Below are 25492 nucleotides of genomic sequence, written 5' to 3'. Positions count from 1 at the left end.
TTGCCCCGTGTCCTGCCGTTCTATGTCAGGGCAGACTCAAGAGGGCTCCTTTCTGGGTTTATACGAAAAGCGGGGAATTGAGGCTGCGGGAAGGCAGGGTTTTTATGCTGAGCCTGGTGTTCTGGACCACGGCAGCACAGCCCCCTCAAAGATATCTGGCAGTTGCGATGTGTGGCAAGCAATTTGGTACTAATAACAGTTGTGTAGGGAGTTCCCTGGCGGTCGAGTGGTTAGGACTCGGTGCTCTCATTGCCGGGGCCCTGGGTTTGATCCCTCGTCAGGGAACTAAAATCCCATAAGCCGTGCCATGTGGCGTGTCAAAAACAAACAAACAAAAACCAGTCGTGTAAACTAAATTGGAACCAAGTTATCCTTATGATAATGTCACTGACTCAGTTCCATTCTAAATATGCCTTTTAGAGTGGTAGCTACCAGCACCCAACAAGGAATTGTTCCTAACCCTGGACGTGCCCATGGAGTATGTCAGATGTAGGGCCCACAGCATCCAGGGGACGTGGCAGAAACAGGCTGAAAATCGCCCCACTCTGCTGTCTCCAGCTTCCTCCTGGGTACTCTGCTCCTCTCTTACACCAGGCGGAGCCCAGTTCCAGCCCCTACAGCCCATGCCCTTGGCCAGGAACGCGCTGCCTGGAGAGGGAGGCATAAAACCAGGTCATCTCTGGGCACCTTCCTCTTACAAACGTTGAATGAGGGATAAGCAAATGATCAGTGGCTTTTCTGAGCTTAGCGCCGAGGGACAATTACTCTTGAGGCAGACACAGGCAAAATCCTCAACCAACAGCTACCAAGGACTTGGGGGGACCACTTCGTGTGGTTTTATTTACCACATTAAGGACAGTTGTAAACAGTCCATCCTCAAAACATGTGTAGTTTCATATAATTCTTTTGGTCCACTGGGGGCACAATTTACATCTGTTTAACCACAGTGAATTTTCAGAAGCGCTGATTGATTTAGAGAAAGCTCAATTAAGTTTCTGAGCAGTGTGAAAAGAAGGCTTCCTCTCGGAGTTGGTTTCACCTCTCCACCTGGTCCCTGAGCCCCTGCTCAGTTCCCTCAAGGCCCCGTCCAGCTCAGGCACTCGTCTGTTTTACTCTCTAGCACGGTTTCCCTCTGCTTTTCTTTTTTTTTTTTAAATAAATTAATTTATTTATTTTGGGCTGTGCTGGGTCTTCGTTGCTGCGCACGGGCTTTCTCTCTAGTTGCCACGAGTGGGGGCTGCTCTTCGTTGCGGTGCATGGGCTTCTCACTGCAGTGGCTTTTCTTGTTTCAGGGCACAGGCTCTAGGCGCACAGGCTTCAGTAGTTGTGGCTCGCGGGCTCTAGAGTGCAGGCCCAGTAGTTGTGGCGCACGGGCTTAGTTGCTCCATGGCATGTGGGATCTTCCCGGACCAGGGTTCAAACCTGTGTCCCCTGCACTGGCAGGCAGATTCTTAACCACTGCGCCACCAGGGAAGCCCTTCCTCTGCTTCTTACCTTCGCTCTCAACTCCATCCAGACCTTCCGCCCTCAGAACCCAAGCGACCTCACACTGTTTAAAAGCCTCCTGAGCTCACTGAACTGGTACATCAAGAGGAGGGGGTGGGAGAATGAGGGAAACAGTAGAGGCAGGAGGCTAAATAATGTGGCTCATGGGAGGAGCCTCCCAGCACTCAGACACTGGCCCTTTCGAGTCATTGACGCAAGCCAGAGGGAAGGGCCAGCTGGGTAGTAAGGTTCTCAGGTCCTTACTGAGATGCTGAAGGTGGGATGTTGAGACTGGTAGGCAGTGTCAGCCCAGGCAGGGGTGCCAAGCCCGCCAACGGGGCAAGCCTACCCCCTCTTGTCTCCCTTCCAGTGTATGTCTCCCTGACCTGCGCCTTCCGGTACGGCCAGGAAGACATCGATGTGATCGGCCTGAAGTTCCGCAGGGACCTGTACTTCTCCCAGGTCCAGCTGTTCCCTCCTGTGGGGGCCTCGGAAACCCTCACGAAGCTACAGGAGAGCCTGATCAAGAAGCTAGGGGAGCACACGTACCCCTTCCTGCTCAAGGTGGGTGACGACTCGACCCTCCACTTCCTCTCATTTCTTCCTTCACCCACCACACCTTATGATGGGATCAGCAGCGAAGGCAAGGGGCCAGAGTAATGACGTCACATTTGCGGGCCTGCAAATTGCACCCTTGGAGGAAATTCTAGATTGCACGGGCTGTGATTGTCTTTTTTTAAGTCCTTGAAAACAGCCTCCCGGCCTTGGAAGGCACCGTTTCAACCTACGGTTTAAATATTTGCCTGCATCCGACCCCCTAATTATATGTGCATATTATGCCTTCACTTGCTCGGCTATAAAAAGAAAGAAGTGCCCCTCGGTTGCCTCAAGGAGTTTCTAAGCAGGAAAGAGTCCCTGCCAGACAGGAGACCTTAGTGAACTGAGTCATCCTCTGTAGCCTTGACCAGAGCTCGGTGGGTCACTGTAGAGAAAGCCCTTCGCCCCTCTCATGGCCTGAGTCTCCCCTGATGGAACCTGGCTACCACGGGGCCAACGTTCCTGCCTCTGAAGACTTGGGCCTGAGCTCACTGTCGGGGTAGCTGCTCTCACCCTCTTCACTCGCGTGTTTATGGGTCTTAAGATTATATATTCCTCCAAAGTTATATGGTTCAGGCTTAAAAAGGCAGGAAATTCTGACACAAGCTACAACATGAATGAACCTTGGAAACATTATGCTAAGTGAAATAAGCCAGCCACATAAGGACAAATACTCTGTGATTTCACTTATATGAGGGACCCAGAGGAGTTCGTAGAGACAGGAAGTAGAATGGTGGTCTCCAGGGAATGGGGGAGGATGGAATTGGGTTAATGTTTAATGGGTGTAGAGCTTCAGTTTGGGGTGATGAAAACGTTCTGGAAATGGGTGGTGGGGATCATTGCAGGACAATGGGAACGTGCTCAATGCCACTGAACTGTATACTTAAAATAGTAAGTTTTATTTAGGGATGGATATATATTTTTTTTTCTTTTTTTTTTTGGCCATGCTATGCAACATGTGGGATGCAGGATCTTAGTTCCCTGACCAGGGATGGGACCTGTGCCCCCTGCATTGGGAGCATGGAGTCTTAACCACTGGACCACCAGGGAAGTCTCTATGTTAGGTATATTTTATAACAGCTTTAAAAAAAAAATCACTTAAAGTTTTGTGGTCCTGGGTGCTCCCATGTGCTGGGACTGGGAGTTTGAAGTGACAGAACCTTTTGGAGATAACATGTCAACATGTATCAAAACCTTAAAAATGTGATTTCGACCTGACCGTTCCCTTTCTAATAGTGTAGCCTATGGAGTGAATGGACTAAAACTGTGCTAAGGTGGCTGAAGGATGTTTATGCAGCCTTGGTGACAGTGGCAACAAAGTAAAGGCCACTTGATGGAGGGCAGCCAACAAAGGAAATGGGCTGAATTCAATGTGGTGTCACGGGGGAATTCCCTGGTGCTCCAGTGTTTAGGACTCTGCTCTCTCACTGCCAAGGGCCCAGGTTCAGTCCCTGGTTGGGGAACTAAGATCCCGGCAAGCCATGCGGCAGGGCCAAAAAAAATAAAAAGCGGTGTTACTGGAGCCTTAAAAATGGTGGCGCAGAACTACATCTCCCAGCATTGAAAATGGTCACACTCATCCTGAGCAGGGTTAGGAGCAGTGATGGGAGCAAACTAGACTGCAGGACACGTGCATCACTTGTCTCATTTCTGTAAAACTAGACAGGCACATACGTGTTTGTGTGAGGCTGACCTGGGACCCTCGGGAGGCTGTGTTCACGCCACTCCGGCTGTTGGGAACAGACGTGAAGATGTTTCCCTTTTTCTTGCTCCTCATCTTCATTCTTCAATTTTTTTTGTTTGTTTGTTTGTTTCGTTTTTTGTGGTACGCGGGCCTCTCACTGTTGCGGTCTCTCCCGTTGTGGAGCACAGGCTCCGGATGCGCAGGCTCAGCGGCCATGGCTCACGGGCCTAGCCGCTCTGCGGCACGTGGGATCCTCCCGGACCGGGGCACGAACCCGTGTCCCCTGCATCGGCAGGCGGACTCTCAACCACTGCGCCACCAGGGAAGCCCCCATTCTTCAATTTTTGTGCGATGAAGGTAGAACACACGTGGAATAACATTCTCTGAAAGAAATGATCTGTTGTTTCTTTCCACAGTTTCCTGACTACTTGCCCTGTTCGGTGATGCTGCAGCCAGCTCCACAAGATGTGGACAAGGTTGGTTCCAGAAGAAATGCCAGGGATTCATTCATACCTTCAAAAGACTTTTTCTTTTTTTTTTTTTTTGGCTGCGTTGGGTCTTCGTTGCTGCACGCAGGCTTTCTCTAGTCGTGGCGAGCGGGGGCTACTCTTCGTTGGAGTGCGCGGGCTTCTCATTGCGGTGGCTTCTCTTGTTGTGGAGCACGGGATCTAGGTGCACGGGCTTCAGTAGCTGTGGCACACAGGCTCAGTAGTTGTGGCACGTGGCCTCAGTAGTTGTGGCGCACGGGCTTTTACTGTGGGAAATTGCAGACATATGCAAAAGTAGAGAGACAGTATAATGAGCGTATCACTTGTCTTCAGCAATTCCTAACCATGAGCAGCCCTGTGAGCGAAATAGTAGGTCTCTCCCCTCGTGGGTCTCACTTGGGGAGAGAAGCAGACAAAAACCAAATAGCAAGTCCCTCTGCAGCCCATCCATGGAGAACAAGAGGCTCGGAGAGCTAAGGGAGGACCTGGTGGTGCTTGTCCGGGGAGCTTAGGGAAGGCCTCTCTGATGGGGCAAAGGAGGGGCCACTCCAGCCTCGGGAGAGCCACCCAGGTGGGCGGGCGCACCATGCACAGTGGGTGCTGCTTGGAGAGCAGGCGGAGCTGGGGTGAAGGGTGGGGGCAGGTCTGAGAGGGGCGGGAGGTGCGGCCAGGTCAGGAAGGGCCTCGTACATGTTTCATGGACTGGGACTTTCTCTGAGCGAGATGGGAGCCGCTGGCGGGCTCTGCACAGTAGGTTCTTTTTTTTTTTTTTGAATTTTTATTGGAATATCGCTGATTTACAACATGTCAGTTTCTGCTGTACTGCAAAGTGAATCAGTTATCCATATACATATATCCATGACAGAGTACTGAGTAGAGTTGCCTGTGCTGTACAGTAGGTCCTTATTAGTTACCTATTTTATATATAGTAGTGTGTATACGTCAGTCCCAATCTCCCGATTTATCCCTCTCCCCCACACACACAGAAGGTTCTGACTTGGGTTTGTAGAGGATCCCTCTGGCCACTGAGCTAAGAGTGGGGTTGAGCTCTGAAAGGCGAGAAGCAAAGGGGCCGTGTGTGCAAGAGAGCTGTGACCCCGGTGGACTGGGGACTCTAGGCAGGGAGGGAGGGCAGTGCGGACACGAGGAGAGAGGAAAAGGTGCTGGGGTCCAGGGACTACAGGCCTGAGGGAGTCACGAGGGAAGAAGCTGGAAAATAAAAAGACAGCAAATGAGGGCTGAGAATGGCAGATCGGTACGTGGATTACCGAGGGTCCAGGGCCATGATTTTCAACTTGGGGGTCCTACCCCATTAGTGGTTTGTGAAACCAGTGCGGTGGATCCGAGATGGCATTGAAGAAAGAAAATGGAATGGCATGAAGTGGAACAGCATGGGAGCTCAGAGCACATCGCACACAGTAGATAAGCGCTAGTTCACGAGCATTGCTTCACGCATGAGCATCTGTTTACCGGGCCTCGCAGTGAACTTTCCTACTTACCGTGGGCGGTGGCCTGAAACCTTTGAAAGCCACCGGGCCAGGAAAACAGGGGTGTGGGCGGGAAGGTGGAGAAGGCCACTCAATCAGAGTGGGGGACACTATACCAGCCAGAGGGCCACCCTTCCCTCTGTCCCTGGGGAGGAGACATCAGTGCAGCAGGGGCCCTGTGGGCCTCACAGCTGAGGAGGCCTGCGAACTGGGCTAGTATAAAAGGAGAGAGAGGCGTCAAGCATTTCAGAAGGAAGGAACAGCACGTGCCCAGGGTAGACAGGTGGAAGGGCTTGGCTTCTGCAGGGGGCAGCAGGAGGTGGGGGTGGAGGGGGCTGAGCAGAGAGGAGGCGTGGCCAAGAGCTCCAGGTGCTGGAGCGTAACGATGTGTATTTATTTTCAACCCAGGTTTTAGAGTTGTTGCGATTCCACAGTTTTGCAGAACCAGTAAGACTGTGACTTATGCGCTACTGTCACTCTGTGGGCAGCTGGTGGAGGGCCCATCCCCGGCCTCTGTGCCCTCACCCCTGCCCCGCACACCTCATGTTAACACAACAGAGGAACGAGGTCACGGGGGATTCACTCTGGGGCTGGGGGCTGAAGGGGCCCGCAGATGCATTTGTTCCATCCATGCAACATTTTTTAATCTAGTTAATTTAAAAATAAGGAACCTTCATTCCAAATTCTATTTCCAGCTTCTTTTCAAAAGTTGGGAGAGCTGCCAGCACCGGGTCCCCGTGGCAGCCTGGCCACGCCTGGCTGCAGCGGCAGAGCAGCTGCCCGCTGGCGTAGGGCACTGGAACCCCAGCACAGGCGGCCACGGACCCCTGCCAGCCCTGTGACCACTGCTCCCGCCCCTGCTGTAGGCAGTGGACCATCAGTTACACGCACACAGGGTCACTTCTGAGAAGGACAGCTAAATGGGGGATGGGCTGGCCGCCGTGCAAGGTGGTGAGAGGCTAGGACCGTGCTCTGCAGCTACTGGCGGGGCTCATCCTGCTGGCTGGGGGACCTTCACTGGGGCCTTGGAGCCCGTGGCGCTCTCCTCGAGCTAATGCCACTATTTCATCACTAGCACACTTCCAAAGCTAGTCATAATGGTGCAACTCCGAAAAGGATATGGCCAAGACAGAAAAAGAAGTAGCCACGTAACATCCCCTGCGGGAGCTGTGACCCCCATCCTGGCTCCCGGAAGGGAGGTGCTGACCGCAGCCCTGTCTGTTCTCTTGCCCCTGCAGTGCTGTGGGGTCGACTTCGAGGTCAAAGCCTTTGCCACACAAGGCACAGATACGGAAGAGGACAAAATTCCCAAGAAGTAAGAGTGTAGCTGTGGGAATATGTGAGGGTGTGGGGAAGGGCTGGGGATAAGAGACCGCCCCTCACTTTATGTCCCAGTGGCAGAATCTTCCCACAGGGCCATTGTGGTGGGGTAATGGAGCCTCCCCAGGTCAGGACCGTCAGGATGAACCATCTCCACATGGGGTGGGGGACAATGGCTGACCATTTGGGAGAAAAAAAACAAAAGAAAATGACAGGGGAGTTGGCAACCTCAAGGGCTCATGTAAGTCCTTAAAAGCCTCCAGATCCCCTCTTTCTTTAGTTTTCTTCTTCTTTTGTAATTTCTTTGTTGCAGTAAAATATACATAACATGAAGTTTACCATTTTAACCATTGTCAAGTGTACAATTCAGTGGCATTAAGTACATTCATTACGTTGTGTAATCAGTTACACCACTATCTGCTATCCATACCCCAAGGTATCTATACCCCAAATGCTGTCATCACTCCAAACAGAAACTCTCTGTGCCCATTAGGCAGTGACTTCCATTCCTCCTATACTCTCAGGCTCTGGTGCCCATTTTTCTTGTTCCTGAACAAGGTTTCCAGTTGTGCCCTCAACACTTTCTCTACATACTCAACATTCACACCTATGGACACTTATACCAAACAGCAATAACAGGGCATCACATCTGTAGAGAGTTTTGAAGCCTGTCACATAGGCACACATCCCCACATCAGCTTCACCCGAGAGGAGGCCACGCCGGGGTCCTAACAGAGGGTGAGAGGGACCCTTGGAGAGCTGACTGGTCCACACCACCCACCAGGCCCCGCCCCCCAGACCTGATCCCTCTACTGGTCCATCCTGCATCCATCGGCAGCATCCCTGAGGGATCCCGGCCTGGGGATGGGCAGGGGGACCTGGTAGGCCGTCCTGAGGAGGCCCAGGCTCTGACCCGGGGAACGATCGGTGACTTTTCATCCACAGGAGCTCCGTGCGTTTACTGATCCGGAAGGTACAGCATGCGCCACGAGAGATGGGTCCCCAGCCGCAAAAGGAGGCCTCCTGGCAGTTCTTCATGTCCGACAAGCCCCTGCACCTCGCCGTCGCCCTCAGCAAAGAGGTGACTGTGGAGCCGGCCTGGGGACAGCCTGCCAGGCCCTCTGCTGGGGGTGTGCTGCAGGCAGTCTTGGGGGCAGCGATAGTTAAAGCACCAACATTTGGGGACGACTGGCTTTTTTCATAATTTGGAGCCAGTAAACGTGACCCTTAGGATAGGACCAAACTGGCTTGCATTCCACTCACTGTGGGTCCCGACAACTTGGAGGTGGAGGGTTTCCCATACCCCCAGCCCAGGCTGTCTTTGCCCCCTGTCTGCCCCCAGGGGCCTCTTTACTAGTGTGTCATCAGTGGGTGTGGTGTTAACAAATTGTTCACTTCTGTGCAAACTTAAGTTTGGCAGTAACGGTGAGGGGGTGAGCATGTCGTGTGAAAATCACGGCCGAAAAAGGTGAAACTGGCCAAGGCCGTCTCTGGTCGACAAGAGTCGTGCACACACATTGCCAGCAGACTCTGTGTGTGTGTGTGTGTGTGTGTGTGTGCGCGCACGCACACGCAAGGACATGAGCACCTGGGCTAGATCACACAGAGTCACTGCTGGGCAAGCTCTACCTCTGGGCTTCCCCACTGATTTCCCCTCATTTCACTTATTCTGCCCCCAATAACCTCATGATTCCACTCAACACCCCCAGGGCTAACTCTGAGTGACCCTCAGGACTCGGGCGTTGGGGCCGGAGGCCCCATCATCCGCCTCAGCCTCCCACAGAGGGGGTAGAACCTGCTCCAGACCCTTCTCCACAGGAAACGTGATGCCATCACCCTGTCTTCCTTGAAAGTGTGGGCATTCAGCCACTTTTATTCCAGTTAAAGGACTGAGATGAATTTAACAAGATATGGCCACACTCTCTTCCCCTTTTCTGACGTATCTGCTGACTTCTTCAGCTCTATTACCATGGGGAACCCATTCCTGTGACTGTGACCGTGACCAATAATACAGAGAAGACGGTGAAGAAGATTAAAGTGCTAGGTAGGACCTTCTGCTCGAACCCGGACAGCAGAGTCTTCCAGGTTCCCAATCTAGTCATATTTCCCAAGGGTCTCTCCTCTGGTCAGTAAGGCCCCCTGGGGCCTTGGAACTGCCCGTTTGTCTCTGTCGTCACACGGCAGGACCTTAGAGGAGGAAGGTATCCTCTCCTGCAGCCTCGTGCCCAGCTTAGGGTTGTCTTCTGTCCTGGGACAGCATCCCCGACAGGGCATCTTCCCGTCCTTCCTTGTCACGCCTTCCTTGAGGGGCCCCTGTGCCAGGTCTCGGGGTAAGTGCGGGAGGAGTTTTCTTTCTGCACAGTGTAGTGGGGAGTCCTGGCCTGGGAACTCTGGGCTCCCCTGTGGGCTCGAGCTGTGCACGTCCTCTTGGAATTTAGCAGGCAGCCACAGCAGTGTTCCCGGACTACCTTCCCAGGTTTCGTTAGGTACTGATTGATCACACTGGACATGCTTTGTAAGTGGTAATCCCTACGTCACTGCTACTGTTGCGTCGCCGTGATGTGGTGGCCAAGCCTCCTGAACGCTCAGGAGATGCGCCTCCCGCTTGCTGGTCCTACACACTTCCTCAGCTCAAAGGACGTCAAAGTGCACGGGATGCTCCTAGATCTTGGTCTTATATGGGTGATGTAAAAAAGACACGATAAAATGACCTTGGAGGGAGACCTCTCTGTTCACTTCTCCCTCAGACACTCGATGGCTGAGACAGAGTTAGACTCACAGTGTGTTAGGGTGACCAACCATCCTGGGTTGACCAGGACCAAGGACGCAGGACTTTCAATGCTAAAATGGGGCCAGTCCCAGGCAGACCAGGATGGTTGGTCACCCTAAGTGCCGTATACCACGTTCCTCTTTCCCTCTTATCCATCATAGAGAAGACTCAGGAATTTGCTGCATACATACTAAAAAATTCTAGATTTTTCTTGATGCTAATATACATGCTTACTTTATGGCTTTGTTTTTATGTTGGTTTAAGTTCCTATGCCTTTAAGTCTTTGTAGGACCTGGCGTTATTTGTTTAGCATGTTGTATGTAGTGTCAATACAGTATTCCACAAAGCAGTAGGATTGAGAAAGTATCATTTGATACTTAAATTTTAAATTATTTCTCAAAGTTTTATGAATCCTAACATCGAAGCCCCTAATTTTTGAAAGAAGCTGTTGAATTTCTGAAGCAAGATGTTAAGAACTTTCTATAGGCTGAGTACTGTGCTGAGTGCTTCACACAAATTGTTTTTCTGATTCTCAAATTTGATTTTAATGGAGATTAAAAATCATCTTTTTAATCATCACAACAACCATATAAGTTAGATGCAATTATCATTCTCATTTTGCTGATGGGGAAATTGAGGCTTAGAGGAGCTCAGTAATTACCCCACAGCAGATGGCTAAGCTGGGATGTGAACCCAAGTGGTCTGGCCCCAGAGCCCACCTTCCTATCCACCATGCTACACCCACAAATCAACCCTGTGCTGCCTCCACGTGGTTTCTAGCTTGGACACCCGAAGGATATGCTCACTGAATAAGATAGAGAAGGTTGGAAGGGAGTGTATTTGGGGAAAGAGAGCACATGGTGAGTTTTGGGACACCGGGAGATTGTGTGTTTTGGAAGGATACCCACAGATGTGCCCTGAGCTCAGCAGGGAGGATGAGTCTCCCAGGAGGTGCAGTTTTAGGAGACTGGCTCATGGGTAGTGTTGACACAGAGCAGGTTATTGGTGAATGGAAGTGGCCTGAGGACAGAACAGAAATCTCAGCCTTAAAGCCGAGCCTTAGAGGTGCACTCAAATGGCCGTTAGGGAAGACCAACCATGTCCCCTGGAAGGCACCACGCAGGACTCCGCACCGAGTCACCCTACCCTGTCCCCCTTTGCAGTGGAACAAGTGGCCAACGTGGTTCTCTACTCGAGTGATTATTACATCAAGCCGGTGGCCATGGAGGAAACACAGTGAGTAGTGGGTTGGGTTTCTATTTCCTGAGCGGCTCCAGCTTCTTGGTCAAGTTCCCATTTTGGTCATCGCTGAAGACGGAAGTAGAATGGTCAGCTAGCTCCCCAGCTTTCCACTTCCTTCCCCTGTTCTCACTTCAAGGACTGCAAAGAAAGTTAGCATCTTGATCCTGTGCTCGCTAACAAGAACTCCGAGAGCTGGGTCAAGCTAAGGAATGATGGAGAGGAGAGAAATAAAGGCTGAAATGTCACAGTGGGAATGTCTAGAACTTTCTATTGATCCTTGAATAAGTGGGTAGGAATTTGATACTGTTTCTGCCCCCAGAGCAGAAAATCAAATGACCTGTCAGCCCAGTCAAGGGTTCCCTATCTTTTGATCTTCTCCATAACTTGAAAATCTGATACCAGTGACAACTGGATTAGGATGATATATCAGTTCTCAGCCACTTGTTGTTAGTGACTTTTCTCCCTTCATTAGAGTAAAAAACAAATGGGAGGATTTCCCAGGTGGTCCAGTGGCTAAGACTCCGTGCTCCCAGTGCAGGGGGCCCGGGTTTGATCCCTGGTCGGGGAACTAGATCCCACATGCTGCAACTAAAGATCCTGCGGGCCGCAACTAAGTTCCAGCACAGCCAAATAAATTTTTTTAAAAAAAGATATTAAAAACAAATGGGAACCCTGTGATGGCTTCTTCATGGTGGAGCGAGAGATCTCACCAGTTTTGCTTTGTGCTAGGCGGTCAGGTTCATGAGGCACACAGGCTTCTGGGGATTATGCCTTCCCCCAGAGAGGATTGCTTGGGAAGGTTTTTTTCTAAGCATTGTTGTATGCAAAAAATATTATCACGGTTAGAGGAAGGAGGGTTCGGGGAGCGGGGTGAGGAAAGACAGCTGATTCAGCAAGATAACATTACATGATATTTAAAAGGCGACTTCAGGATAAACTGTTACTTAAAGCAGATCCTGACCTAAGTTGACTTATAGGTCTAGAGAGGAGAGAGGAAGGAAAGAACCATAACTCACTGACTGTCTCCTTGGGGCCAGGCCTGGGGTCTACTCTACCTTTTAGGCTGTGTCCTCGAACATCCTTGTGTCCTGGGCGTCTTCCTGGCTCACCTTTTGGCACGCGTCCAACAATGATAGGAGAAACTGGTCCCCAGCTGAGTTTTCCCCTACTGTACCCCATTACCTGGGCCTCTTTACGGCTCTTGGATACATTTGGCATCAAGGACTCCCAGAAAACTGGGAACCATCCTCGGATACCCTCAGAAGGGTGGGAGGCAGGGAGGTTGAAAGTGGGGCGTCTGGGGCCCTGGTGGGCAGGCCTCCTGGGAACCAGGCCAGACCTGACACCCAAGCTGCTGCCCACCATCCAGTCCCAATCCCAAAGGCGCTGGGAAGTGGCCGGGCGGGACTTTGGCCCCAGGCCTTGGCATAGGCCTTCGGCAAGGGCTGCTGCGGGAAAGGCCATCGTCCAAGCCCCATCCCGGGGGCCCCTTCCTACTACAGCTACCTTTCCAGTGTAATTTGTGCTTCTGTCACTCTGCTGCCCAAACTAAGCTCATTAAGAGAAGTTCTACCAGGGCCCAGATGCAGGGATGTGGGCCACCTTGGGCTCAGGCAGGGTTCTGCATGCCCGGGGGCCTCCTGTGTGCACTTGGAGGCCAGGGAAGACACAGCCGCCTTCAACTCCCCAGGGAGATGGAGGAGGGGACCCGTTCCGAGGGTGGCAGTGGGACTCCCCGTCTGTTACAGAGCAGGCTGGGGAAAGGGCCCGAGGCTGGCTCCTGGACAGTGTTTTCAGGGCCCTGGCTGGGCACAAGGACAGAGGGTGTGCCAGGAGCACGGACACGGCTCGCCTGGGCTCTGGGGTCGGAGAGGGCAGGCAGCTGCATGGCGGCTGTGGGCACAGGCCAGGGGTCAGCACGTGGGTGAGTGGCAGAGCCAACTCTCCAGCCTCAGATGCTGTTCGGTGAGCCGGGATGCTGCCCAGCCTGGGGAGACCGCGCTGCTCTGCCCCCAGCTGCACCCAGGCCCACAGAGCCGCCCAGTCTGAACAGCCCACAGTGGAGGACCCGGCCCTTCTCGCGCCCCTCCTCCCTGGGCACACGCTGAAACCTCCCGACAGTGACGACTCCCAGCCTGGGCTTGTTGCTGGCACTGGCCAGTTGGCCCTGCAGCCCACTGCGTGGTTCACGAAGCCTCAGGAGGAGACTGGGTGTGGTCCCTGACTCTTGGGCCAGTCTCACTTCACCCCACAAGACATTCTAGAAATTCAGCAATCAGAACAGGCTGAGGGACTTGAGAAACGTCCTAACGTTGCTGCCAGCCTGTTTTGAGACGTCACTAATGCTGTTCTTCTCACAAGGCAAAGGCACAGGCACCTGGACTGTCTTTCCCATGAGTCGCAGGGAACGTGGGTTCTAGAAAATGCTTGACGGCACACAGGGTCTCGTGGGGGCGAAGGTGGCTTCAAGGCTGTAAGAGCAGCCAGCTAAATCTGCTCTCTGTGTCTCTTCCTGCAGGGAAAAGGTACCACCAAACAGCACCTTGACCACGACGCTGACCCTGCTGCCCTTGCTGGCTAACAACCTCGAGAGAAAGGGCATCGCCCTGGATGGGAAAATCAAGCACGAGGACACGAACCTTGCCTCTAGCACCATGTGAGCCCCGAGACTCAGTGCTGCGGTGGCGCTGGTCTACGCCCCCTCCTCGTCCCAGCCCTGGGCTCGCGGCCTGCACACGCAGCCTGGTGGCAAAGCGCGTGCTCGGGGCCCCGGGGCCCCAAGCAGGGACCCCACTCCCACCCCTGGTGTGACACAGTGGTTACAGCTCTGGACCTTGTGCTGAGCCCCAACACCCCTGCTTGCTGTCTGGGCCACCCTGGGCAGATAACTGGAGCTGTCTTGAGAACCTCAGTTTTCCCGTCTGTAAAGTGTGGGAGCGACAGCTCCTCAGAGAGAGGTTTTGAGGGTTATGTGAGACAGTCCATGTAAAATGTGGTGCCTGGCACACAGTAAGTGCTCCAGAAATGTCAGCTATTACCTTCAAAATCATCATTAGCTAGTGTAGAGCCCTGAGCATACGAACTGAGTGCCCCAGCTGGCTCCATGAATGATGGAAAGGTCGTTTATGCATTTCCATCAGGAAAGGTAAAAACAGGAGGTCCTGAGGGCTACAGAGGTCAGTTCAATTTAAATGAAAATAAGCACTGATATGCTGACCCTGCTCAGAGAACCATGGCCGAACTGAGCCAGCAGATCTAGTAAAAACTAGAATGAAGCTTCTACGTCAAATAGCCCTGTCACTCCTCACCATCCTCCGGGGCTTCCATTCCCAGCGGTGTGTCTGCTGGTGAGCCCTGAGGGTTTGGGGTAGGAGCTGCCACCCAGGCTCGGGCCCTTCGCTGCCATCTCCCCCTCCACCTCTGTGTGTTCCAAGGCCCCAGCGATCAGCTCCAGGCAATGCCATCGAGAAGAGCTCTCGCGTTTGCCCTCCCTGCCCCCGTAGCTCCGAGACGAACAGCGGGGTCAGCGAACGTTGGGCAGAAAGCAGGATCTTGGGAGTCAAAGGATTTTCTGAGGTTGATTTGCCAGTTGGTGTGTTAGATTCTAAAGCACATCTGTGATGCTCTGGGAGAGGGCCGAGCAGGGAGTTTGATGCCCTAGATCCGTGAACTCGAGGGCAAAGGAATCACGACATCCACAGCGGCGCACTGCGTTTGTAAAGATCTTTTGTGGTTCATGGAGTATTTTATAAACATGCCAGTCTCTCCATGCTTTTGTGAGGAAGGTGAATTTATACTCATTTCACAGATAAGGAAATTGAGGTTCCACCAGAATGAGAGCTTCAGCCAAGGTCACCGGGTCAGTTAATGGCAGAGCAAAGCCCACCCCGAATCCCGAGCCCCCCTTTCACCCAGCGTCAGGGCTGCCTTCCAGCGCCCCAGACAGTGAGGACACAGCAGAGCCTGGATGACGCAGTGGGGAGAGGTGGGGTTGATTCACCCGGTTTTTGCTTCCCGCTTCTCCCCTCCCTGCATTCTTCTGTTTTTCTTTTCTGTTTGAGCAGCATAAAGGAGGGCATAGACAAGACCGTCATGGGGATCCTGGTGTCTTACCAGATCAAGGTGAAGCTCACGGTGTCAGGGTGAGTGTCCAGCTCCAGCACTCTGCCTGCTCTATCTTGGCCGTCAGTAGTCTGAATGGTTTCATTCCTGAGTGACTGGGAGACAGAAAGCAAGAAAAGTCCACAAATTCTATCGATTACATAGCAGAGTTTTAGAGAGACTCTATTTGTCTAGTTTCACAATTCTACCTGATATAACATTACGGGGGAAAAGGTAGAAAAGCAGACTACGAAACACGTGCACTATTGGTACCACGTGGCAAAAATGGGTGTGCCTGTGCTCACATATGGAAGCTGATATAAAACAGGAGAATCAGTTGAGCGTCTGATTGTACTTTGGAAAAGACTGGCGGCTGTGAAATGAACTCGCAGGGCATCCTGGTTCACCTGCCTCTCAGGAGGCGTCTATCCATGACGGAAAGGGCCTGCCTTTCCTCCCCAACGAGCAATCACAGGACTGGGGAGTCTCCTTTTCATACAAGAGCATGACTGTCTCAGAGTTCTGAGGAAATGGTTTCCCATCTTTTTTGAAATCAATTTCTTTCCATTTAAAAATCTTATCAGAAGGGAAAAACTCGACTTCTCATTTTCCTTTTCAAATTCCATTGCCAGAGGCTCTGGCCTTGCACCTTGATCAGCCTTCGGTAGTTCAGCCATCAAAGCAAATCCATGTGTATATTCCATAGGGCTCAGGAGGTGAAGAGTTCCCCAAATTTTGGTTGGGGCAACAAAGTAGAACGTGGGTTGATTCTGCAAATTTCGTTAACACAGTGTGTGTAGCTGTGTTTCTCAAAGTGCATAGTGTTTTCTTTCATCTTCTCTGAGAGGATCTAAAACAGGGTCGAGTGCAGCAGTCAAGGTAAGTGATCAGCAGGTAGTTCACCGTGACCTTTGTGGCCCAGAGAGAAATTCTGGACCGAGGTTTATTCTTGAACATTAGGGCTTGAACCTATGTAATTCCTCTTTTTAACTAACCCACTTGAGAAAGAGATGAAATCACAAGTAGAGAGGAATAGCTGAGTTGGCTGTTAGGGGTGCGAAGATCCTGAAAGTTGTGAGTGAGGAACATGGCGGGCACGTGTCCAGCCTCTGAATAACGGCAAGTAAGGTTGTGTTACCACTGTGGAGAGTCACCACAGCCCTGTTTGCTTTTGTGTTTCCTAGCCTCCTGGGAGACCTCACCTCCAGGTAAACCCCTTCATCTTCCTTCTCTGCTTGATTCTCTGCTTGATTCCAAGATATCAAAGGGGACAAACCGGGGCTTCAAAACAGTGACAGTGAAGTCTGGTTTCCCGGCTCTCATGCTCAGAGGTCTTAGGAGATGATGCCCCTAACACCCTGCAGACCTTGGTGTGAGGTTGGGGATGTTCCTTTGAGACCGTAGCTGGGCCTGCACCTGGGCGAGGACACACACATACACGCACACTCAGAAAACTGGCACACTCCTTGCAGCTGCCCGTGTGTGTGTGTGGGGGGGAAATATATATAACGTGAAGTTTACCATTTTACCCTTTTAAAAGTGTACAGTTCAGTGGCATCAGGGACATTCACAGTGTTGTGCCACTGTCACCACTCTCTAGCTCCTGTACACTTTTCCCATCCCAAAAGGAAACCCCTTACCTATTATGCCGTCTCTCCCATTCTCCCCTCTCCCTCATCCCTGGCAACCACTAACCTGCTTGCTAGCTCTGTAGATTTGCCTAATCTGGACATGTTATATGAATGGAATCAGGCAATATTTGTGCTTTTGTGGCTGGTTTGTTTCTTCCCTTGACATCACGTCTGCAAGGTCCACGTTGTAGCACGTGGCAGCACTTCATTCCTTCTTATGGCTGAGAAATACTCCGTGGTATGGACGGACCACGTTTTGGTTGGTGGACATTTGGGTTGTTTCCACCTGTGGGCGATTGCGATTAGTGAGAGCAGCCATTTAAATCATGCACAAAGAGGCAGCAGGTAAGACAAGTCTGAGGCAGGCACTGACCTTACATATTCCTTCACCGACTCTTATCACCTCCCCTCACATGGAGCCCAGGCTGTGCCTTCTCTCCTAGACCCCAGCCATATTCGGGTCCACCAGGAGCACCTTAGCAGCAGAAGTGCTTTGACCGAAGCAGTAACCCCAGGGCGGGAGGTGATGGGTCCTGGGTGAAACAAGGAGTAACCCTTGTTTCCCACACCCCTTTCCATTCTTCCTGTGCCTAGGTTTCCCTTCCACCCCTTCCTGACTCCTTGCCTTCCTTTTTTTAAAATTTATTTATTTATTTTCGGCTGTATTGGGTCTTTGTTGCGGTGCACGGGCTCCTCACTGCGGTGGCTTCTCTTGTTGCAGAGCACCGGCTCTAGGCGTGTGGGCTTCAGTAGTTGTAGCACGCGGGCTCAGTAGTTGTGGTGCACAGGCTTAGTTGCTCCGTGGCATGTGGGCTCTTCCCAGACCAGGGCTGAAACCCGTGTCCCCTGCATTGGCAGGCGGATTCTTAACCACTGCGCCACCAGGGAAGCCCTGTTGCCTTCCTTTTTTAATATAAATTCCAAGTCGCCTCGAAGCCCTTTAGCCTCTGGAGTTGGGTAGACCGTGCTCATCCCTGTTCTGCTCTCTGCAGAGGGACTGTGTGCGGCCTTAACACAGATTTAACACGTAAAAAGTAGTTACGTTTTGCAAAGGATATTTTTCAAAGCTATCCTTATTCTCCAGGATTTCACCTCTTCTCTACCCATAATATCATGTCCCTGAAACTAATAACCAGGAGGAAGAGGGACCTAAAAATCCTAGCCGCCTCAGCTTCTCGCAAGTGGAGTTTCTAGACCACATTCCAGGGAATACATTTAAAATTCCTTCTTGACCACTTCCTGATTTCTGCTTTGTTTTGTTTTGACTCTCACTGAGTCCTCTTTCAGCTGGGGCCTGGGGACCTTTCACGAAGCTCTGCAACCCCAGCTCCCAGCTCTTGGCTGTGCGTTTACAATTGTGTGCGTGTTCTCACCGCTCTGCATCCTTCTTTCTTTCTAGTGAAGTGACCGCTGACGTGCCGTTCCGCCTCATGCACCCCCAGTCTGAGGACCCAGGTCAGTCTCGCGTTATCTTGCCTTTTTCTAGTCCTTTACCACTCACAGATTTATTACGTACTCACTGCTAGTCTTCCTTGACCGCATATCTGAGCACAGGCAGGGCCAGGTGGCCGAGGTTCCAGGCCACCTTCAAGTGCCTGGGCCCCCCTCCCAGAAATGAGTGCTCGGCTACTAGGTCCTGGGCCGGGTGGCTTGTCCACTTCCAGTGAGTGTGTGGAGGACGTAGCATCCCTGCTTGGGTGCGGGTTGTCTCGTTTGGTTTTATCAGGAATGATTTAAAAGCAGAAGCTTTGCTGTGAACAGACACGGATTCTTTTTTTTTTTTTTTAGTGTTTTTGTCCTTGTGATGAGAAGTCTTAGGATCTACTCTCTCTCTTTTTAAAAAAGAATTTATTTATTTGGCTGCGTCTGGTCTTTGCTGCGGCATGTGGGATCTTTTAGTTGCGGCATGCATGCGGGATCTGGTTCCCTGACCAGGTGATCGAACCCGGGCCACCTGCTTTGGGAGTGCGGAGTCTTAACCGCTGGACCCCCAGGGAAGTCCCCAGACCTGGATTTAGATTTAAATGAAATTTGAGTGAAAAGTAAATTTGACAAAAAAAAAAAAAAAAAAGTAAATTTGACAGCCTGAGGCTTTTGCATTTCATTTGGAAGCATTAATAGGAATTTAGAAGATGATGAGTATTTCTGACAATGGCAGTTATGATGAGAATACAGAAAATACTGGAAAAGAGGGTCGGGCTGGGTTCCTAATACCTTGGCTCCTTTGAATTGTAAATCCGTTGGCTCTTGTATGGATGTTAAAAGTACATTAAGTAATGGTTGTACAGCTCTGTGAGCAAACTAAAACCCATGGGCCTGTACGTGTAAATAGGTAAATTGTATGATATTTGAATTAGATCTTAATACAGCTCTTTTAAAAGGGATAAATGAAGCAGCAAAAATAATGTAGGTGCAATCTCAGAAATTCTGAGGAAAAATTCTCCTCTGTGTGTTAAGGTGGCTTAGTTGGCAGGAAAGAAAAATGGACCTGTCTGGATGAGAACCCTCCCGAGTTATAGTAATTAAGAACATTTTAAGTAAAAGTGGTATAAACAAGCAGGGTTTTTTTTCTTATATTTTATAAAGAGCTTTTCTGTGTTTTTAATGAAATGGCATTTAAACATTAGAATGAGCCCCATATTCATTTTGGCTTTGTCTCAAAACTATTTTGTCTCAAAGTGTCTCTTCCAAATATTTTAGATTCAAATACTCAAAACTTTTGGAAGTTTGACAAAAACTTCCCTTGGGGGAAAAATACAGTCTAACCATATTTTTTTTTATTCATTTATGCTTGTATCATTAAAATACTATTTTTAACTACGTGAGATTGAGACACATTCTGGTCCCTTTCAAGGACATTCTAAAAGGCTATTTTAAAACTATGACTGGAGGAGATGTCATAGTTTGTGTCAGATCATTTTCTGGCCCCGTGAACAGACTTTATGACTTCACTTGGGGGAAGTGGAATGATTCCTTTTCTGGGTATGACATTTTCATGTTCCAGTCATTATGGCCCTCATGTTGAACATATCATAACATCAAGGCTAAACCAATGATCTTTTATACTGTGAGATTTTGGGGAGAAAGGACAAATCACACCATGGCCTCAAAATTTTGATTTCCAGAGGTTTATGAGTCCCAAGTTTCATTCACAGATGCATGCTCACATCTTACCTGCCTGGTCCCCGGTGCCCCGAGTTGAGACGGGTAGATGCTAAGCAGAGAAAGCATAAGTTGGAGTTAAGAAACCCTGCCAGGGCCAGGGGCCAAGTAATTTGTATGTAATAAGTTCTGGAGAAATGCTACCAGAACTTATTACATACAAGGGTTGGGGGGGGTCCAGGATGGTTCTTGCCCAGGGTCATTTTGATGAGTCAGCCTCTCTGTAGGTCCCCTGTGGTTAGCAGCCCACACAGACACTTCCCTCCTGGTACTGCCTTCCAGACAGGCACAAGAGATAAGGGCAGTGGCTCAGCCCCGCCACAAGCTCCCCCAAACCCCCTGGAGCTGTGTAGCCTCACTTAGTTCTTCCTGGCTCACCATGGTGGGTGGTGAGGCGATTACACTAGGACTTTACTAGGTGGGCAGCAGAAAGCTAAAAACAAAAACAAGGGGCTTCCCTGGTGGTGCAGTGGTTAGGAATCCGCCTGCCAGTGCAGGGGACACGCGTTTGATCCCTGGTCCAGGAAGATCCCACATGCCGCAGAGCAACTAAGCCCGTGCGCCACAACTACTGAGCCTGCGCTCTAGAGCCCGTGCTCCACAACAAGAGAAGCCACCGCAATGAGAAGCCCATGCCTCACCACGAAGAGTAGCCCCTGCTCGCCGCAACTAGAGAAAGCCCGTGTGTAGCAACAAAGACCCAACGCTGCCAAATAAATAAATAAGAAAAAATAATTTAAAAAAACAAAAACAAAAAGCAGAAAACCTCACAAAGAATTAGCAATAACCCTGGGTCTGCAAAATATATGTGAAAATCTAACCCACTCCCCGTACCCGCCCCCTACCCCAAGATCAATGTGTTAAGAGAGAAGTCAAACTCCCTGAGGGGCCAGGGAGTGGTTCTCAAGCTTTAGTCACCCCCTTCCCCCACTGGAGTACTAGTTCAATGTCAAGTCCCAGGACTCACCCCTAGAGAGCTGGACCGTGGAAGTCTGGGTCGTAACAGCTCCTGGGGACTCTGATCTGGACAGGGTCCAAAGGGCACATAGGGAGAAAGGCTTAGAAAGGAGAAGCACAACATCAGAGGGGCTGAGGCTAATCAGGGAAAGGGTCCTAGAGGCGAGGTTGTGGCTGATTCCGTCTGGGGAGGTGAAGGTTGTGGTGGCAACTTTTAGAGGAAGTGATGGTTAAAAATGCAGGGAGAAAGGCCCTCCGAGTGGGAAATGGCAAAGAAGCAGGAATTCCACGCCATTCTCATGAAATGCATATATCTAGGCCTTTTATTCCTCCACCTATAAAGTGACCTAACAAAGGAAGAAAATTTCCGGTAGACAGGATTTATGCTAATAGATCTCTCTCTCCTTTCTTCCATGCTCACAGATAAGACCAAGAAAAGGTGAGTCCTGCTTGGTGTTATCCCGTTCTGTGACCTCCTTCTCCACAGCCCTAATGTGACCCCTCACAGTTGTTTTTGGTTTTTCTTTTTTTGTAATGCAAGTGCCTGACTTAAGCTTTGATTGCCGAGACATCCTCTTCAAAGAGGCATCCACTCGAATAAACACATTGCCAGCCACCAGACTCGATCAGAGCCAGGCCGGCTCTCCCTCTCCTTTGTTTTAGAGTTTGGTTGATTTCAATAGCAGATCATTTGAGCCACTTGTTTTTTGTCTTTCTGCACTTTAAATTCCCGCTCTTCTGTTTTAAATTCACCAATAAAGAGTGAGCCCTTGAAACCCTAGGCCCCCACCTCCAACCCCAGTAAAGGCAGAACCCCAGGCCTGTGCGGTGTGCTCTCCCTCGCTACCCACGACCTCGCTGTGTGGCCCCAGGTATATGCTGTGTAATTTCCAGGTTCTGTAAGTAATAAACCTTTATTTTCTAAAAGTTTCTGGATGGTTGTTGCTGAAGGGCATCTTGCAGTCGTAACAGGAACCACAAGGGCCAGTCCAACCACAACAGTGGTTATTGATAGGCTGAGATCTGCACAAGACAAGCGCAAACCCCTTTTTGGGTCTTTCCATACACGCCCCATGCTCTCAATACCGGCGCAGGGCCTGGCTTTCCTTTTGCTCTCTAGTACCAGGACATGCACACACGCATACACACACGCACACACGCGCACACATACGCATACACGCGCACACATTCACATATAGACACACAGTTATTCCGGGCATGTATGTCTACTCTGTGGGTTCCTTCATTTTCTCTGATTTTTGTTTGTTAAAGAGATTTTACTTGAAAAACTATGAGGAGAATGGCATTGTCCTGTGTTCCATCACGTAGGAAAATCTTGATCGGTTCCTGTGTTGCAAAAGGGAGATCAAAGATCTTGTTTTCCTCAAGATCTCATTGAAAGCTTCAAAGAACATGCCATGATCAAAGTTCTTTGTTTCATTTTAGTTTCCAGGATGAAAATTTGGTTTTTGAGGAGTTTGCTCGCCAAAATCTGAAAGATGGAAGAGAAGTTAAGGAAGAGAAGACAGACCAGGAGGCGGCTGTGGATGAGTGAAGAGGCCGGCTCAGGACTCGGGAAATGGGGTCGTTAGCAGCATGGTAGCAGTGCCCCACAGTTAGCCCTTTAGTTATGCTAAATACCAAAGTGCGGGTCTTCTTCACAGAAATAAAGTTTGTCTCTTCTGTCCTGGTTGTGAGTCAGGCTGACTTGTTGGGGAAGCTGAGTGACGTCAACAGCACGCAAGCTGCAGCCTTGAGGGGCCCTGAGTCTGGGCAGGGGGGAGGGCAGCATCTAGAAAGGAGACCCATCAAGGCGAGAAGGCATCCTGAAATCAATGCACTCACTTGAAGGGGCCTGGTGTGTCCCGGGCTTTCTCCAGGACCCCTGGGGTAAGCTGTTTCCCTGGAAACTTGGAGGGGGAGCAGTGTGTCTAATGACCTGAGCAATCCTAGCTCCAGGGCACCCAAAGAGCCTCCCAAGAGAAACAGGGCAGTGGACACATGTGGGTAAAAACACTCTTCATCTCTGATTTAACTTTTGGGTCTAAGTCCTGTTTGAGCTCTGGGCTGTTGGTTGTTTCCATTGAATGCAAACAATGAACTGCGAGTTGGCTGGTTTAAAGGGGAAAAAAAGGAATGCATTGGAAGGACCTCAGAGTGGCTCAGAGAACTGACTTAAAGGAAGAATCTCCAGTTGCCACACCTGGGCTGGGTGGAAATCAGAGAAGGTTCGGGGTCCCAGCCCAGGAACTCAGGGTCCTGCCCTCTGGGGTGGCCATTCACCTGGTGGTGGCTCAGAACAAAACGCTCCTAGTCTCTGAGCCTCTGGTTCCCGTGTGCCGTTTCTGGGCAGGAGAATCTGGCCCAGCTTCAGTCAGGGGATCAGTGCCCTGGGGCCAACAATGGCAGAGCCCAGCCCCGGGAATGGGTTGTCCCAGAAGAGGGAGTTCACTGTGAATCAGACAGGCTTCTTGTTTAGACTGTCTTCATCGAGATTGGGCATAGAAGCGGTTGGGGGAAAGGATGCTCACGTCCGGGAGTAAAGGAGGAGACGTAACGGAGGTGATGCCAGGGCCCTGTCCTTTGCAGAGTCCCCTTCTTGGCCCATGGTACCCCGGCCCTGGGGCCTGCTAATGATGGCAGAGAGGCTGAATGGCTCTCTTGGTGGCCACGGAGGGGCTTGGGGGATGTATAGGCTCTGGTCCATGTCTCAAGGGAATAGGATGAAAGGGGGTTGGAGAGTTCTGTACAGTTTAACCGGCTCACAGGAGGTACGAGGGTGAATGGGAGGGGGCATGTGTGGGCTGGACACTCGGGGTCAGGTCTCCAGGACAAACAGCAGTGGCGGAGGGCCAGACACAGTGTGGGTTCCGTGCATATGAAGGCTCCCACATCTGGGTTTGTTCAGCAGGATTCCAGGCTGGTTTGTGTCCTGGGGACTGGGGTTTAGACCGGAGGCTCCACTTGGGAACCTTGGACAGGATCCCATACACACAGAGCAAGGTCTGAACTCGAGTGTTGGATATGAGGCATTCTGATATTGACAGGGGTGAGGATTCATTTCTGGAGGAGGAAGACTGATAATAACAATACAGGCATGGGGCTTCCCTGGCTGTCCGGTGGTTAAGACTCTGCACTTCCAGCGCAGGGGGCACGGGTTCCATCCCTGGTCAGGGAACTGAGATCCTGCAGGGTGCGTGATGCGGCCAAAAAAAAATTAAGAAAAAAATACAGGTGAAAAGCTGTGGGTTTGCAGGGTAAGACACGATTTTCCCATCGGCAGGCTTCCACTCCAGCCACACCCCTCTCTCAGGATACTCAGGGAGGGCGGCATGCTCCTCTGGGAATCTGAGCCCGTCTGCTGCCCTCCTACCCCACAAGCCCACAGGTTGGCTGTGGTTGGCTCCCGCCCGAGATGCCGGGCAAGCCAGGGACTTGGGAGTCTGCCTGGCAGGGCCCGGTGAGAGGATCAGCCAGTTGGTTCCTGCATTGCTTGACCCCAGGATATCCTAAGTCAGGGTGGGCAGGAATAGGTCAGACCTTTGTGCGGGTGTGAGAGCCAGAGAGAAGAGCTGGAAGGCCAGTCCCTGGAGAGCAGAGGTCAGGACAGCCCTGGCCCTCCAGGTTATTCTGGTACCAAAACGCCTGGCTTTCGCGTGCTGGCTAGTTTACGATCTGCAGCTGGCCGCCCCTACAAGGGCGTGCGGGTGTGAGCAGGAAGTGAGCAGCCGCTGCCCCGAACGGGACATGGAACCTCAGCTCGGCTGGGCCTGCGCACTAGAGGCGTTGTGTCTGCTCTGGCGTCGGAAGGCAGGATGTCCCGTGTGCAGGTTGGAGGTGCAGCCCAGGGTTTTCTAGGTAGGTGCAGTGGGAGAAACAGGGTGCAAAGGAGCTGAGGGTGCTGCATGGAGAAAGCGGCAGCTGAGAACTTGGGGCAAAGTTCTGCAACCTGCAACCAAAGGAGAAGTAGGGGTCCCTGCTATTTCCTGGGCACCTGCCTTGTGCTAGGCACTTCACCTGTTACATCTAATCATTCCAACCATGCTTCCCATTTGTTAGATGAGGAAACTGCAGTTCAAAGAGGTTATGTACCTTACCCAAGGTCACACAGCTAGTGAGAGTTGGAGTCAAGACTTAAACTCTGGTTTCCCTGAGTCTATAACAACCAGAACTTTGCTCACCATTTTTTTTTTTTTTTTTTTTTTTTTTTTTGGCTACACTGTGTGGCATGCGGGATCTTGGTTCCCTGACTAGGGATTGAACCCATGCCCCCTGCAGTGGAAGCTCGGAGTCCTAACCACTGGACTGCCAGGGAATTTCCTTTGCTCACCTTTTGTTGCTGAATGTGTATATGAGAGTCTGGGGGAGGGGCGTTGTCGGAGCATTTAAGATTCAACAATGGCTGCCCTTAAGTTATTTTTTAAGTTGAAAATATTATTGAGATAATTATAGATTCACATGTAGCTGTAATCCACCCATCTTTTTCAGATTTCCCCCCTTTTCACTTGTATTCGTGTGTGTGTATTTAGTTCTCTACAATTTTATCGCGTGTAGATAACTTCTTTTTA

At 51.0% G+C, this 25492-nt stretch overlaps 1 protein-coding gene across 1 annotated transcript in view; it reads left to right on the top strand.

Annotated features, from left to right (window-relative positions):
- Positions 1-22479, top strand: part of SAG (S-antigen visual arrestin) — a 30235-nt gene extending 7756 nt beyond the window's left edge. Inside the window, exons 4-15 of the mRNA XM_060301435.1 lie at positions 1856-2049; positions 4183-4242; positions 6980-7056; positions 8007-8142; positions 9021-9105; positions 10995-11067; positions 13592-13729; positions 15138-15215; positions 16359-16382; positions 18205-18264; positions 20833-20838; positions 22371-22479. Coding sequence (XP_060157418.1) covers positions 1856-2049; positions 4183-4242; positions 6980-7056; positions 8007-8142; positions 9021-9105; positions 10995-11067; positions 13592-13729; positions 15138-15215; positions 16359-16382; positions 18205-18264; positions 20833-20838; positions 22371-22479 — 1040 coding nt within the window. The remainder of the gene's footprint in view (positions 1-1855; positions 2050-4182; positions 4243-6979; positions 7057-8006; positions 8143-9020; positions 9106-10994; positions 11068-13591; positions 13730-15137; positions 15216-16358; positions 16383-18204; positions 18265-20832; positions 20839-22370) is intronic.
- Positions 22480-25492: the final 3013 nt, after the last annotated feature.

This window comes from Globicephala melas, chromosome 7, assembly GCF_963455315.2.
Source record: "Globicephala melas chromosome 7, mGloMel1.2, whole genome shotgun sequence".
Taxonomy (NCBI): domain Eukaryota; kingdom Metazoa; phylum Chordata; class Mammalia; order Artiodactyla; family Delphinidae; genus Globicephala; species Globicephala melas.
Note: the sequence above shows the minus strand (reverse complement) of the source record. Positions and strands in the feature narration are given on the sequence as shown.